The sequence below is a fragment of the Cucumis melo genome, chromosome 5 (assembly GCF_025177605.1).
Source record: "Cucumis melo cultivar AY chromosome 5, USDA_Cmelo_AY_1.0, whole genome shotgun sequence".
Classification (NCBI taxonomy): domain Eukaryota; kingdom Viridiplantae; phylum Streptophyta; class Magnoliopsida; order Cucurbitales; family Cucurbitaceae; genus Cucumis; species Cucumis melo.
This window is the reverse complement of record NC_066861.1, coordinates 4,309,110-4,323,120: the sequence shown is the minus strand read 5'-3', so window position 1 is coordinate 4,323,120 and position 14,011 is coordinate 4,309,110. Positions and strand designations below refer to the sequence as shown.

At 35.7% G+C, this 14,011-nt stretch overlaps 4 protein-coding genes across 4 annotated transcripts; 1 reads left to right on the top strand and 3 right to left on the bottom strand.

Moving 5' to 3' along the window:
- Positions 1-205: 205 nt before the first annotated feature.
- Positions 206-2,299, bottom strand: LOC103491231 (uncharacterized). Its single transcript, XM_008451095.3, has 4 exons — positions 2,100-2,299; positions 1,851-1,968; positions 1,625-1,777; positions 206-636 (listed from the first exon to the last, which is right to left on the bottom strand). The coding sequence occupies exons 1-4, from the start codon at positions 2,105-2,107 to the stop codon at positions 433-435; spliced, it is 483 nt and encodes a 160-aa protein (XP_008449317.2). The 5' UTR covers positions 2,108-2,299; the 3' UTR covers positions 206-432.
- Positions 2,300-2,755: 456 nt separating this feature from the next.
- LOC103491233 (chlorophyllase-2) lies at positions 2,756-5,237 on the bottom strand. The gene is made up of 2 exons (XM_008451097.3): positions 4,853-5,237; positions 2,756-3,682 (listed from the first exon to the last, which is right to left on the bottom strand). Exons 1-2 carry the CDS (start codon positions 5,144-5,146, stop codon positions 3,017-3,019), a joined length of 960 nt encoding a protein of 319 aa, XP_008449319.2. The 5' UTR covers positions 5,147-5,237; the 3' UTR covers positions 2,756-3,016.
- Positions 5,238-5,255: 18 nt separating this feature from the next.
- On the top strand, positions 5,256-7,692 carry LOC103491232 (protein LIFEGUARD 4-like). Its single transcript, XM_008451096.3, has 4 exons — positions 5,256-5,814; positions 5,905-6,018; positions 6,799-6,956; positions 7,053-7,692. Exons 1-4 carry the CDS (start codon positions 5,577-5,579, stop codon positions 7,257-7,259), a joined length of 717 nt encoding a protein of 238 aa, XP_008449318.2. The 5' UTR covers positions 5,256-5,576; the 3' UTR covers positions 7,260-7,692.
- A 1,533-nt stretch (positions 7,693-9,225) lies between these two features.
- LOC103491234 (VAN3-binding protein) lies at positions 9,226-13,158 on the bottom strand. The gene is made up of 7 exons (XM_008451098.3): positions 12,483-13,158; positions 11,800-11,925; positions 10,782-11,202; positions 10,479-10,703; positions 10,259-10,308; positions 9,954-10,011; positions 9,226-9,754 (listed from the first exon to the last, which is right to left on the bottom strand). Exons 1-7 carry the CDS (start codon positions 12,831-12,833, stop codon positions 9,537-9,539), a joined length of 1,449 nt encoding a protein of 482 aa, XP_008449320.1. The 5' UTR covers positions 12,834-13,158; the 3' UTR covers positions 9,226-9,536.
- Positions 13,159-14,011: the final 853 nt, after the last annotated feature.

Sequence of the window (14,011 nt, the reverse complement as noted above, 5' to 3'; positions counted from 1 at the left end):
GATGCATAAGATAGTATCTAAGTATGATATGACGCTAAAATTATGAGAGCATGTATTGTTGCTGTCAGTAATTCAGTGTCGAGAGCATGTGCTGCCTCTGCTGTTTGCTTTGAGGAGATGGGAATAACCTAGGGAAACGAAAATCTCGGATTCTTCTTCCATGTCTAAAGTATTAGGGTATATTTAACAAATAGAAGAATAGTGATGAAAAGAAGCCAAACCATTTTCATTGTTTAGCACTCAAAAGCTTTCTTTGACTTTAATTTCACATTCTATATATGGGAACTGTCCTTCTCAGTTTCATCTTTCACCTGAAACCCATGTCTACACGCACATTATGAATAGTTGAGTTAAGGCTTGAGAGGGAAATCAAGCACAGGCAGCTCATTTAATCTTATATCTACCAACATTCACTTAATTCTCTAACTGGGTTCAAGTGGTTTGGATGGGTTCTTCAACAGCATCCCCTGCTCCTTCTTGCTCTTCCATGGTTTCGGCCTCGTTACCTTCATTTGGAGTTGCTTCAAGCGTTGGCTGAATTTGAGGTGTAGGGAATACGTGTTCCACCATCGACCCCATCTCTTCCATTCTTTCAGTTGCTTCTTCTCCCATACGAACATCACAATTCTCTATAATCTAGAAACAAAAGTAATAGACTCCAAATTAATCGACATTTCATTCATCCAAATTAATATTTTCATTTCCTTCGACCAAAAACTTCTTATGTGAAGAATTCCTAACAAAGCGTCCCCCAAGTTCCCAACATAGAAAAGGGACCATGGTAAAACCACCGACAAGAATTTGTTTGGAAGCGGATTTGAAAAACAACTTTGCCTCCTAAGAATCGTCCAAGATTAGATCACATGAGTTATGGAATGTTTGGGAGGTATCTCTAAGTCTTAACTCTTAAGTTCAAGGCTCTAGCAGAAAACTTAAGAACCAAAAAAACGTCTTTGAAGTAAATTACATGAAGTGCTACAGGTACCTCTGAGGTACGGCGGAAAGAGCTCTTTATTTTTATTTACAGAAATATTTTCAAGTATAAATTTTGGGCAGCTTGCAAAAGTTAAGTTATATATTTTGCAGAATACACGAGGCTCCATCGTTTTGGAAAGGAAAAAAAAAAAGACTTTCACAGTACTATTTCTGAAGCAACTTAACCCACGAGTAGAACTTCTGTCCAGAAAGCTGAATGCTATTTAGGAATACTTCCGACTACCCCCAAGTCAGTCTTTACAGAACTACAGATTAACTGATGAAGATGACTATAGTTGAATTTAACTACAATTTCTGACACCTACTCCATGAAGTTCTTAACAATCAGACAAATGTGGTTCATAGCCAGAGAATCTAAAGCTTTTTGTATCGTCAACAGAAAAAATGAAAGGCTTCAAAGACTACGTAATTCTCTTCCAACACATATTTCTAAAATAGCTGAAATGTTATGGATTTCCTCTGTCCACCAAACTTTCTAAGGCATTCACAGTTTCTTTACCTTCGAACACAAAGACTAAGGCATCAATGAAAAGAAATAAGATGGATTTAAAACGGAGATATATCATAATATTAATTTTAAAAATTCAGGGAAGAACTACTGTGAACTGTCATGGAAGGGGGAAATTACCGGAAATAACTCAACCGGGGTAATAGGCCGCAAATTGATGATATTGAGAATTTCAGCTTTCGCGAGATCATACTCTTTGGACTTCTCAACAAAAGCAATGACGGCTTCTCTCGTTTGATTACAAGCAGGAGTTCGATTCAAATAATCAAAAACCTTTTAAAAAAAAAATCAATGAAAACCTGCAACATCAACCGTAATCCAGCACAAAAGAAGGGGAATATATAACCTTGTATTCAGATGGTAACACTTTCGCAAGAACCCTAGTGGGATCCTTAGCTGCCCCTTTTGATCTTAAAAAGTCGAGCACCTCAAAATTCGTAAGAGGGCCTGCGTTGGCCTCTAATCTGTAAGCAATACTTCCAACTACATTGTTAGCGAGAGTAATTTGACATCGATTTCTAACAGAAATCGTGGAATGAAATAATTTGAAGAATATTGAACCGAATAACAGGAAGAATGAGGACTCAGAACTGACATTTTCATGGAGAAGAAGCTTTAAGATTTGGCCGGAATCAAGAACTCCACGACGGCGGCGAGAAAACCCTCGTCGATCCGAAATCGTCAATTACCGAAAAATTCCCACGGAAAGTGTTTACCCTGGGCTTCGGAAAATAACTATTGGGCTTCTTAAATGAATATTTCGGCCCTTTTAGAGTTTATGTGCCAGCCCTATTGCTATCCCCCCATTTGGGTAATTAGGATGGATAGCAATTGTTAGAATAATTATTAACTATGTAGCAACATTTTAAACAAATTGCAAATATAGCAAAATCTATCGGTGATAGACTTCTATCGTTGATAGACTCCTATGGTTTATCAGTGATAGACCAACATTTGCTACATAGTCTATCGGTGATAGACTCCTATCATTGATAGATTTTGACAAATTTTGCTATATTTGCAAATTTTTTTAAATGTTGCTATATCCATAATTATTTTGAATATAATTGCTACATTTGCAACTACCCCTTCCATTTTGTGATGTAAAATTTTATGACAAGTTAAAGAATGTGGAATTCAATCCCTTCAAAATACGTTCTTAATGTCTATCACTTTGATTGAGAAAGTGAAAGTAAATGTAGTTCATAGAATAAATGGTGTGTAAATATATCCTTTTCATAATTAACAAACTTGGAAAAGACACATAAAATAATATAATTAGTAAATATGTGTATTCTTCGAGTTACATTTTAGACTTCACCCAAGTTGATTAGGGAATCCTTGTTTTCATGAGAAAGATAATTGAGTGGTGAGCTATGGTTCTGTATATACTACAAACTAAATACAACTACATAATTTGGACTTTGTTCTTCATCCAAGCCCCCCTTCCATTTCAATATCAAGATGATCCACATGTTTTTCCATAAGAAATTACTCAGCGGTGAGCCATTTTCAGAGAAGAGATTCAATAGTTTGAAGATGAACAGGCAAGATCGAATCGCCACCTTCAATGGCTTTCAAATCCCCTTCTTCCCCATTCAAACAACTCTTCAAAAACGCAACCACAGCCCCACCAACAAACCTCCTCATCGGCTCTCTAGATTCACCATTTTTACACAAACAGTAGCTTACCTTCCCTCTAATCCCTCCAGTTTCATCGTCCAACAAATCCATATGCCCGTAATCCTTCACCACGAAATGGTACGCCGGATTCCGACACTCCTTGAAAAACTCCTCGTGGTTGATCCCCTTCGGAGCGCAAGGCGGAAACAACGGGTTCCTTTTCAATTCCCCCAGACCGGACCCGATTACCAGAACCGGGATCCCTAGATCTAAGGATTGAGGGATGTATTTCAGGACTGGGGGGTGGGTTTGCTTGCCGGAGCCTGTTCCGTCCACGGGATCGAGGCCGATTAGGGCTGATAATTTTGGGGATTTCTGTAGGGCTAAGGCGAAAGAGGTTTTGCCGCCGCGGCTGTGGCCGGCTAGGGCTATTTTGGTTAGATTTGGGTTGACGTGCGGTGGTAGATGTTGCCGGAGACCTGTGGGCAGCCAGTTTATTACGGCGGCTGTTGCTTTGATTTCCTCGCTTGCGTCTGGTCCTGCCACTGTGTATAACTGTACACACAAGTTCATTTTGGTTAAATTAATTCCAACAAAATCAATTATTTCAACCTAACCATTTATGTCAATCATCCCAAGCAAAAGTTGGTAACCCCGACCTAAAGAACATAAACATTCTGGTATGATTTCGGGCTTTTTCTCCAAAGAATATTTTAAATTTGAGAAGAATGGTAAAGTTGAACTCTAACAAGAGAATGATGGAACCAAACCTAGAGTTGAGCTAAAATAATCCATTTCACCCCTTCAAATCTACCATTATAATAACACATATTATAATAGTCTACACCTCTAGTATAGACTATTATAAATCACTCGTCCTCTTAAATGCCTCTTGTTTCAACAAGCTAAAAAATTTGGATAATAAATTTTGAATTTCACCTCTCAACTTGTGCTAGACTAAGAGTTGATTTAAACTCAGGATTGTTATTCCATCAACTCTCTAAATTATCTCTTCCATATAATAATTCTTAAATCAATTTTTTTTGTACGAAATTGCTAGAGAATAAGATTTAAAAGTCTAGAAAGTTGCAAAATTCAACCCAAAAAAAGGGTCAAAATCTAGTATAAACTTAAAAGTGGTTTAAGAAGTGGGGAATGGGGATGGCTTTATTTCAATGTTGTGTTGACAAAGTAACACTTGGAGGTCTTTTGATAAACCAATGGCGTGGAGCTATAGATTCCACTTAAAATCAACAAATTATGAAGCATTAACACATTAGATATTTTAGTGCTTTCACCATTTATGTTTTTTACTACTCATAATAATGGTTTTCTTAAACATTTTTTCTTCCTAAACCCTCAAAATTTAGTATTTATACTTAAGTGGACATCGAAAAAAGAATAAATGATATGTTTCAATCGCATACTCGATCAATCTATAATTTGTAGTATGAGTGTCTCAAATTTTATCAATTAAGCTTTTCAAGATGTATAACATTTGGTCTTTCTTACTCTTACACAATCAATCAAAGAAAAATATTTGAAGTATTACCCTTAGCAAGTGATAAACACCCAATGGTAAGCAACTTAACCCACAACCCAAACATGAAGCTTCGCTTTAAGTTATAAAAATGGTAGCCATCTATTAAGAAAATTAAACCAATAATTTAATTGAATAAGAATAATTTATAAAATGGATTAAAAAGAAAAGGAGAGTAAGAGAACCTGAGGGGCGACGACGATGAAGCCATGAGAGGCGATGTGATGGATGAGCTGAGAGTAGAAAGTGTTGTAAAGGAGATACCCATGGACGAGCAACAGCACCGGGAACTCTCCGGCTTCGGAAGGCCGGCCGATCAGCAGTGGCTTCGGCGGAAGGAATCGCCCAGACGAGCAACATCCATCCGGTTCGACCTTTTCAAGCACCGCGTTGAATTTTCCGATCTCGAACACATTTGACAAAGTTGCAGAGCCGGCGGTGGGCAAGGGAGGAGGAAAAGAAGCAGTAGCCATAGCCATGGCGATGGGGAGTGAGGTTTGTGGGAGTTTGGATTTCAATTTTTCATCCCCTTTTTGTTTGTGTTTGTGTGTGTACGTGTTATTGAAGAGGCGATAAGCCCTTTCATGCTTTTATTCAACCGATCTGAACCGGCTGGTGAACCGAACCGAGTTAAGAGGAAGGAGAGAATGGCGGCATTAACTAAAAAAAGCATTAGCAGTTAATAGTAATGCTACATTTAAAATGTAACAAACGATTAGCTTCAAAATTCCAAAGAAACTCAAAACCAAAACTTCAATTTCCAAAATTCCCCATCACAATTCAGTTCTCTGCCTCCATCTCCGACTCTAACTTCAAATTCCCATCAATTTCTTTCTTTTTGCAGAGAACTGATTTCATTCCCATCAAAATTCTTTGTTAGAAAAAAAAGAAACTAAACCCAAAATCCCAATGGGACAGACAAAAAATAGAGATGTAGAAAACGACGAAATTTATCCCATGATGATGGAGAGTCCTCAACTTCGGTGGGGATTCATCCGTAAAGTGTATGCCATCATCTCTATGCAATTGCTTCTCACCGCCGCGGTTGCTGCGGCCGTGGTTTTCATCCGTCCCATTCCAAATTTCTTCGTCAAAACCACTCCTGGTATCATCGCTTACATTGGCATCGTCATCTTCACTTTCATAGGTTATATTTCCTTTTTTCTTTGTTAAACTTTTTTCTCATTAAAGAAAGAAAGAAAAAACAATTAGGGGTTAATAATTTGTTTTGTTGCAGTTCTTTGTCCGTTGTATGCTTATCATAGGCATCATCCATGGAATTTTATATTGCTTACTCTCTTTACAATTGGGATTGCCTTTTCTGTTGGAATAACTTGTGCATTCACCAAAGGTAATTTTTTTTTTCTTCTTCCATTCTTCTTTCTTTTTCTTTTTCTTTTTCTTTCCTTTCCAAATATACTAATTTATATTTAAAATATCAGCAGATATAGCAATAGCAATATATAAAGAAATGGCAAATAGAGCAAAATTTGTCGGATCATATTGCAATATTTGATCTCTTCCATAACACTCCTGCAGTTGTTTAACTTTGCTATTATTATTATTTCTACCATTGCCATTCATTATAATTATTTGTTTTTCTCATAATTAGTCCATCGGTTTAGCGGTTTCTTTGCTGAATCTGTCAAACTATGATTGATTTAGTTTTTTCTTTTCAGTTTTTGAAGGGCAGATTAGGTTTTAAAATAATTAAAATCCAAATTTTCATTTTTCTAAAATCATTAGGGTTTTATTCTTAAAAAAAAAAAAAAAAAAAAAAGAGTTTTACCAAGAATTTTCTTTTGTTGAATGCTTGAATTAATATGGTTTTTTAGTTGTACTAGGAATTGGAATTTTATCTCTAAACTTTTAATTAGTTTGTATTATTTTCCCTAATTTGGGCGAGCCAATGGATTCAAGTTGATTTTATAGACTCTATGTCCTATATTGTTGAATCCATAGCTTTTAACCATGGTTAATTCAAAATCCTCAAAATAAGCTGAAGTTAACAATTTCTTTTTATCATTCCTAACAAATTTAAGCTTATTATTATTATTATTAAAAACTTAGATAAACTATTGAAAATCACATACAAAACCAAATAAAATGTCTCATTACAAATATAAAACAGGGGAGATAATACTAGAGGCAGCGGCTCTAACATCCGGAGTAGTAGTGGGCCTAACTCTCTACACATTTTGGGCCGTGAAACGAGGCCACGATTTCAACTTCCTCGGCCCATTTCTCTTCGCCTCTCTCCTCGTACTCTTCATGTTCGGCCTCATCCAGGTAAAATTAACTTATTGGACAGCCTTCTCTCAACACAAAGCCCATCTTCCTTATTGGGCCTGCCCTAACTTGTTATCTCTCTCTCTATAAAAACAGATATTTTTCCCACTCGGAAAACTGTCGGTGATGATATTCAGTGGGTTGTCGGCGTTAATATTTTGCGGTTACATAGTTTACGACACCGACAATCTCATCAAACGATTCACTTACGATGATTATATTTGGGCTGCTGTCTCCCTTTATCTTGACATCGTTAATCTCTTTCTTGCTCTTCTTCATCTTCTCAGAGTCCTCGACGCCTAAATTCCACTTCACTAAAAATATCTTTCTTGGTCCCTAAAATTTGAATTTATTTGGTTCTTACATTTTAAAAGTTAATTCAATCTTAAAAAGTAAAAATGTGATATTTTGAATTTCATAAATAAAAGAAAAATAATATAAGAGAATTTTAAATGGTTATTTTGTTAGAATGTGTGAGAGAGAGAGATTTAGTTATACCCTCCAAATTCAAAATTTGTTTTGTTTTGTTGTGTTGTGTAATGATAGGTGATGAATGTGGGATGGGGTTTAGGAGATTTTTAGTTTATGGTGTGTGTGTTGTTTAATGATTGGTTTGTAAAGTTTTTTTTTTTTTTGTTGTTGTTGAGTTCTTTGTTAATTATTGTTTGTTGGTTGCTTTCACCTCTAATCATGGAGATGGAGGTTTAATATCTATCTAATTCTCTTTTTATTTTATTTCTCATCCTCTCATTTTCTTCCTTGGGTTAAATTACAAATTTTCTTCTTTACTATTTTTATTCCTCCTTTAAAAATTGTTTGGTACAATTTTTTAACTCTTAATTTTATATTTATTAAATTTCATATTTTGTGTATATGACTTTTACGTGTCATAAAATTTTAATAATGAATTTAAAATTTAAAACCTATCGAAATAAGTTAAAGCCTCTTAGATATATTATATACAAAATTAAAATTTAAGGATTGATTTGTTTTAAAATTCAAAACCTGGTTAGATAAAAAAGATTGAAAGTTAAAAAATTGATTGGACTTTTAAAAATTTGATGGCAAAATAGAGACAAATTTAATTATTTAGTTATAGAATGAGTGAGATTAATAGTATATTTAGAGTGAAAAAGTGAGAGGATTGGATATGTAAGTTGGGTGATAAGAAATATAAGGCAATGAAAAATGTTGAAAAAGAAATGTATAGGGTTGACCTACGATCGTAGGGATAAAGAGCTCAATTTTGTCAGATATTAAATGAAGGAATAGAAGAAGATTTGAGACAAATATTCACATCACTACATTGATTTAGTCCAACACTTAATTAACATCTCTCTTTCCCAATCTCTTTGACTTTCTCTTTAAACTTCATCACATTTCTCAATTCTAATTTCAAACCTTCTAAACCCAGATTTGAATTATAATCATATAATCAGTTGATTGAATTATACTTATGCTATCAAAGTCAAAACGTGACTATTTTGGTTCGTTCATTTTGGATTATCGATATATTTTCATGACACTTCATTGAATAAATAGTTTAAAATGCAGCCATAATTACAATTTTGTAACTTTAAGTTATACTTTTGTAAGTAGGTATCAATATTGTATTTTTAAAAGGTATCTGAATAAAATGAATATTTTTTAAAATATAGAAATCAAAATGAATATTTTGAAAGGTAGGTGAACTAAAACTATTAAAACAAAAACCAAATCATAGTAATATCATAATGTAGGAGATCATTACATAGCATTAATCTATTAGCACACTTTAAAAAGTTGAGCAAACAAACTTTGAAGAATTTCCTTGTTTTATTCCACCAATCATTTAGTTCTTAACGCATAACTTAAAATCAATTAAACTAAAACTAATTCTTAGGCATTTTAGTGATTTGGCTATGCTTTAGCAAAAATGGGATTTAGTGAATTAAAAAAAAAAAAAGGACCTATTATGATTAGTTGAAGTAGAACCCAATATGTATGTTTTTTTTAATTCACTAAATCCACAATTATAAACAATCCTTAAAATGATTACAAGAGCAAACATCAAGACAATGATTACCCACAACGTAACCAAAAACCTTAAACAATTAATCCTTGGCTTGAATTAATTTAGAAAAGAGAAAGAAAAAAAAAAGCATTTGTTATTCCTAAGTAGTGGGGATTTTATATTTATATTGTTATTTGCTACCTCAGTCCAAGCTACCTCTTTTGATTCCAAAAAAAAAAAAAAAAAAAAAAAAGCATTTAAAAATAACAAAAGAACTTGTATCACATGGTGTCACTTTGATTCAAATTTTCCTTTCACTTTACCATCCCAAATTCAACCAAAATCAAAATATAAAAGGGCCCCTTGTTTACATTGATATCATTAAAGAGAGACCCCATTTGGATAACCTTTTCCTTTCTTTTTTTTTTACCTTTAATCTAAAATTCTTTTTACAAAAGAAACACAAAAAAAAAAAAAAAAAAAAAAAAGAGGAAACAAAAACAGAAATTTTGACATATCTTGATCTCCCCTCTCCTATTCTTTCCCCCTCCTTTCTTACTTAGTAACAACCGACATTATGTATTTCCTCAAACCACAACTCTACCTCCTCTCTTCTCAGCAGCAATAGAGAGAAGTCGAGCCACACCTTGAGTCCAAATCTCATACTCACGGACACTCTTACATTCGAATTCGACAACCCCGCGAAGGACGGTTTTCAAGCCGAAGTAGCGACGGTGGTCTCCGCCTTCGAGCAGGTGGCGACCGGGCCAGGCAGGCATGTCTTTGATGACCTCCAAGACAACATCTGAAAGAGTTGAAAAGCAAAGGAGGGTTAAAGAATAAAGAGATTAAAGATGGGGTTCACCCTATAAATTTCTTTATTCTTGGGTTTGCTTTATAGTATGTCACATTTGTACATAACTTTCACCAATCCCAAAATGGAAGAAGACCCACATCCATTTCTGTTCAAATTATTAGAGAAAGACAAAAGAATTCTCTCTTACTCTTTTTCTTTTTTGTGAAGGTCCCAGCAACGTGCTTGCTCTTCATCTTCAACATAACCTGCACATAAAGAAGTTTCAATAAAGTTAAAAGAAAAGATATTGAAGGCTGGCCATGGTGACCAATAAAGTTAGATCCGTTGCTTCTTGTACAATATCGTTCTTTGATCTCTGTAAAACTTTATATCCCCAACAGGGTTCACATCCCCAAGCATAAAAAAAAGCTGAACTTCAATACTGAATGATTAACAGATTGAATTTAGATCAGGAAATTTAAACAAATTCAAGATCTAGTAGCTTTTTCTTACCTGATTCATTCTGTTGATATATACAGAAACTATTTTCCAGTGAAGATCACCTGCAAATGAACAATAAAAAGGAGCAATCAAATCAACCATCTCATGAATTGAACTCTACTCACTACTCACAACAAAAACTGCCAGAGTATGACTTGTGTTTGATGTAACGAAATGGCATATCAATCAAACATCTTCGGAATGAAACTTGAATGGAAAGCAAATATTTTACCTTTACGAGTGCGTTTTAGGAGTTCACAGCCTCGAGCGAGAAACTCTCGGCTGCAAATGCCTAAGAAATTTTCTTCAGGGACAAGTTCACCACTGAAACTACTGTTGGAAGTGCCATTACTAGCATTCTCAGCAACTCCCATCCCTTTATCCACTGGGATCACTGCTGCTATGTTCCAAACTTCCTTTAATGCCCTCGCCTTCAAAGTAGCCGCCCCACGTAAAGCTGAATTGAAACAGAAGCTTTGATGTTATTTAACGTTAGAATCAAGAACTGTTAAATAAGCATATCTATTTCACATACCAGTGGCTGCAGCAGCAGTTAGTGTCATGATATCACCAGCAGACTTGACGTTAACGGCGTTACTCAAGACCGAAGCGAGGTGATCGCGTTCGGCACCCATAACTTCAGCTGCCTCAACACATTGAGCAGCGACAAGCGTAGCAGCAGAGGCAACAGCCATATCTGTCTTGGCTTTATGTTCATCTTTGCTAGATCCAGATGAAGCAGCAGTGGCAGCAGCAATAGCAGCTATGGCTGCAGCAACACCAGCAACAGAAATAGCAGCATGAAGCTGAGCATTCTGAGCTCTTGTTTCTTCTTTCTTCTTCTCTTTCCTGTCCTTAAGCCATCTACCAACAGTCTTTCCACCACCAGCAGTGGTGGATCCTCCAGCGGCAGTAACTCTGTACTGGTTACTGAGTGGGATGTTCGAACGGCCACACTACAGAGAGAAGGAAATTACAGGTGGGACATTAATCGAAATGGATCACAAAAAACTTAGATATGAGTCAATTTATGGTGAATAACGAAGAATTGACAACCCCCAACATGCCATGGTGCTGGTGCTAACTCTGTAATACCGCACCAACCAAAATGGCCTTGGGGTCCATAAGTCATTAAATGCCTAAACATGAAGACAAACCCTCTAAGAAATTAAGCTTAACTAACAAAGCACACTTGCCGGAGATGGATATAACTCAGCAATTAGCCGATGGGAGCAAGTTTTCAGAAACCACAGAAGCAGAAACAGAGAGGCAAAATTATAAAAACCAAAACCCAATAAGCAAAAACTGTGAAAAAGTGAGCGAGGTGTTAATTAAAGAACATCGATTACTGTGAAAGCTGAAACATATATTTGGTCTGTGAGAAATGGTAAGTGTGCACCGTAATCAGAAAAACAACCCCTATAATATTAACCGAAAGAGAAGAAATAAACAAACAGAAAAAGAAAAGACAAATGGGTCGGCACGAACTGTGAGTGTCAGAATCGGAAGACTCTTCTATTAAACAAAAAGCCACGGATGATCGGAAAACTAACCTTAACGTCGTCGATCTCCGACGGGGAGACAGGTGGGCTGTCTGTTAGTGAACCGCAACTTTGAGCTCCATTGAGAGGGCCACTGCTATGAGACAATCTGCCTGAAGTCCGCGGTGAAACTTCTTGCTGCCATCAAAGTAAAGAAAAGGAACAAATCATTAATGGGGTTCGCAGACTGAAATCGGAAACGTAGAGATCACGAAAGGGTAAATGCAGCAGTCCATAAAACTGGGGTTGGGAAATTGGAATTATCCTTCTGTTCTCACCATAAATTTCGAAAACCCCATTGATGTTCTTGGAAGGTTCGATTAAGGGTTTAAGAGAAAGAAGACGAGAAGGAGAAAAGAGAAAGACCCAAATACAGAATACAATGCACTAGAAATTGGGTTTAAAAAACAAAGAAACAAACAAACAACAGGAATTCAGCAAAAAGAAAGTGGGATGTACGCTGCGTGAGACAAAAGTTAGGCAAAATAAGAGAAATCAGAAGCATGTTTTATTAGTAGATAAAGCCAGAGAGAAAATGGGAGAGAAGAAGAAAAAAATAAAAACAAAGGGGATGAGTGTATAAACAAAGTTACAATCAATTTCAATCCCTCCAAAATATAAAACAAAAAGAGAGCAAATCCCATTATTTGTCCACACATGCTCTGCAAAAAAAAACTCTGCTCCACCAAACTTACCGACTGTGACATAATCCGCTCCATCACCATCTGCGAAGTTTCAGAAGAGGCAAACGAAAATGGGTTTCCAGAAAAAGTGGTACCCTCATCGAGTTCGCCAGTCAAATCCTCCAAAATGACACCACCGCCGCCGGCAGCGACGGTGGCGATGAGGCCATTTCCAGAGGTGGGGTGCTTAGAAAGGGTTAAACGAGGAGGGGCGAGAGCTTTGGAGACCTCTAGAGCCGAGACACTCCAAGAGCGGGAGAGGAACTCCATGGGCTCGAGTGGAGTGTCCGGAGGGCGGTAGACGGCAGAGGAAAGAGGGTGTGGCGGCTCAACACGCCAAGGCTCGGTGGCAGTTTTGTCCATAGTAGTGGGAGGAAGTGAATGGGAGTATTTTGGTTGAAATGCAGAGACTAAGTGAAGATGAAGATGAAGATGAAGTTAGTGAAAGAGAGAGAGAGAGAGAGAGAGAGGGGGAAAGTGGGAGCTGAAGAAACGAAGGGACCTGAAACTGGGAGTTTTATCGAACCTCAGTAAAAATCAAACTTTTCTAAAATTAAAAAAGAAAAATTGAAACTGTTTTCATTTTCCATTTTAAAAAAAGCAATTTGTACTATGAACAAGAAGGATATTATTGGCATTACTTGTTGGAGGTGGGGATAGTTTCTCATACATAAATTTTGTACTATCACTTCAAACCTTACAACTTTAGTTCTCATAATTGATTAAAAACACTTCTTAATCTCAATTTTAAATATAGTTTTTGCTATTATTTTCAAACTTAATTTTTCCCTACTTATTTATTTACCTCTTCGTAATCAAAATTACAAAATTATCCTTAAATTTTCTTCTTTCCTTTTTTTCTCTTCTTCTTTTCCAATTTCATTCTCTCAATTGTGTCGACCATTCTTCATTTTCCCCTTTTGTCCACCTTTCAAATGTTTTGCAATGGATAGATTGTTAAGAGCAAAGAACCAGATACCGAGATGAGACCAAGAAGGAGTAATACTAAAATGCGGATCTATTTAAATAAAATTTTCCTCATGATTTATGAACACTTCTTTTCTTTATTATTATTTTTTATTTTTGAAAATCTAAATACTCGTTATATGCGAAATTGAAAGGATCTTAATCAACGTATATTTGTATTTTAAAACATGTGTATATGTTAGGGTTGTTATAAGAAACAAAAACAAAGATTGTGGCGACATATTTAGCAACATTTGTGTAGAGGATATTATTTTTAATATATTATAAGATATAAACTATATACTAATAATGTTCTAATCAAACAATCCACTTATATGATCGTAACAGTAAAATTCAAATTCTTTTACATTACTTTTCTTCCTCAAATGGGGATGAACAGGTAGACATTTATGTGAACATTTTGTGGCCAAAGACTGTGGAATACCAAATTTTCATACTTTCTCATGCAATTTGCAACAGTTGGTGGTACTTCAAAAATTAGTTTATGCAATATTTAAAGCACTTAATGTTAAAATCTTACAAGTTTAGGCAGTAATTGATCAAAGAAAATGGCT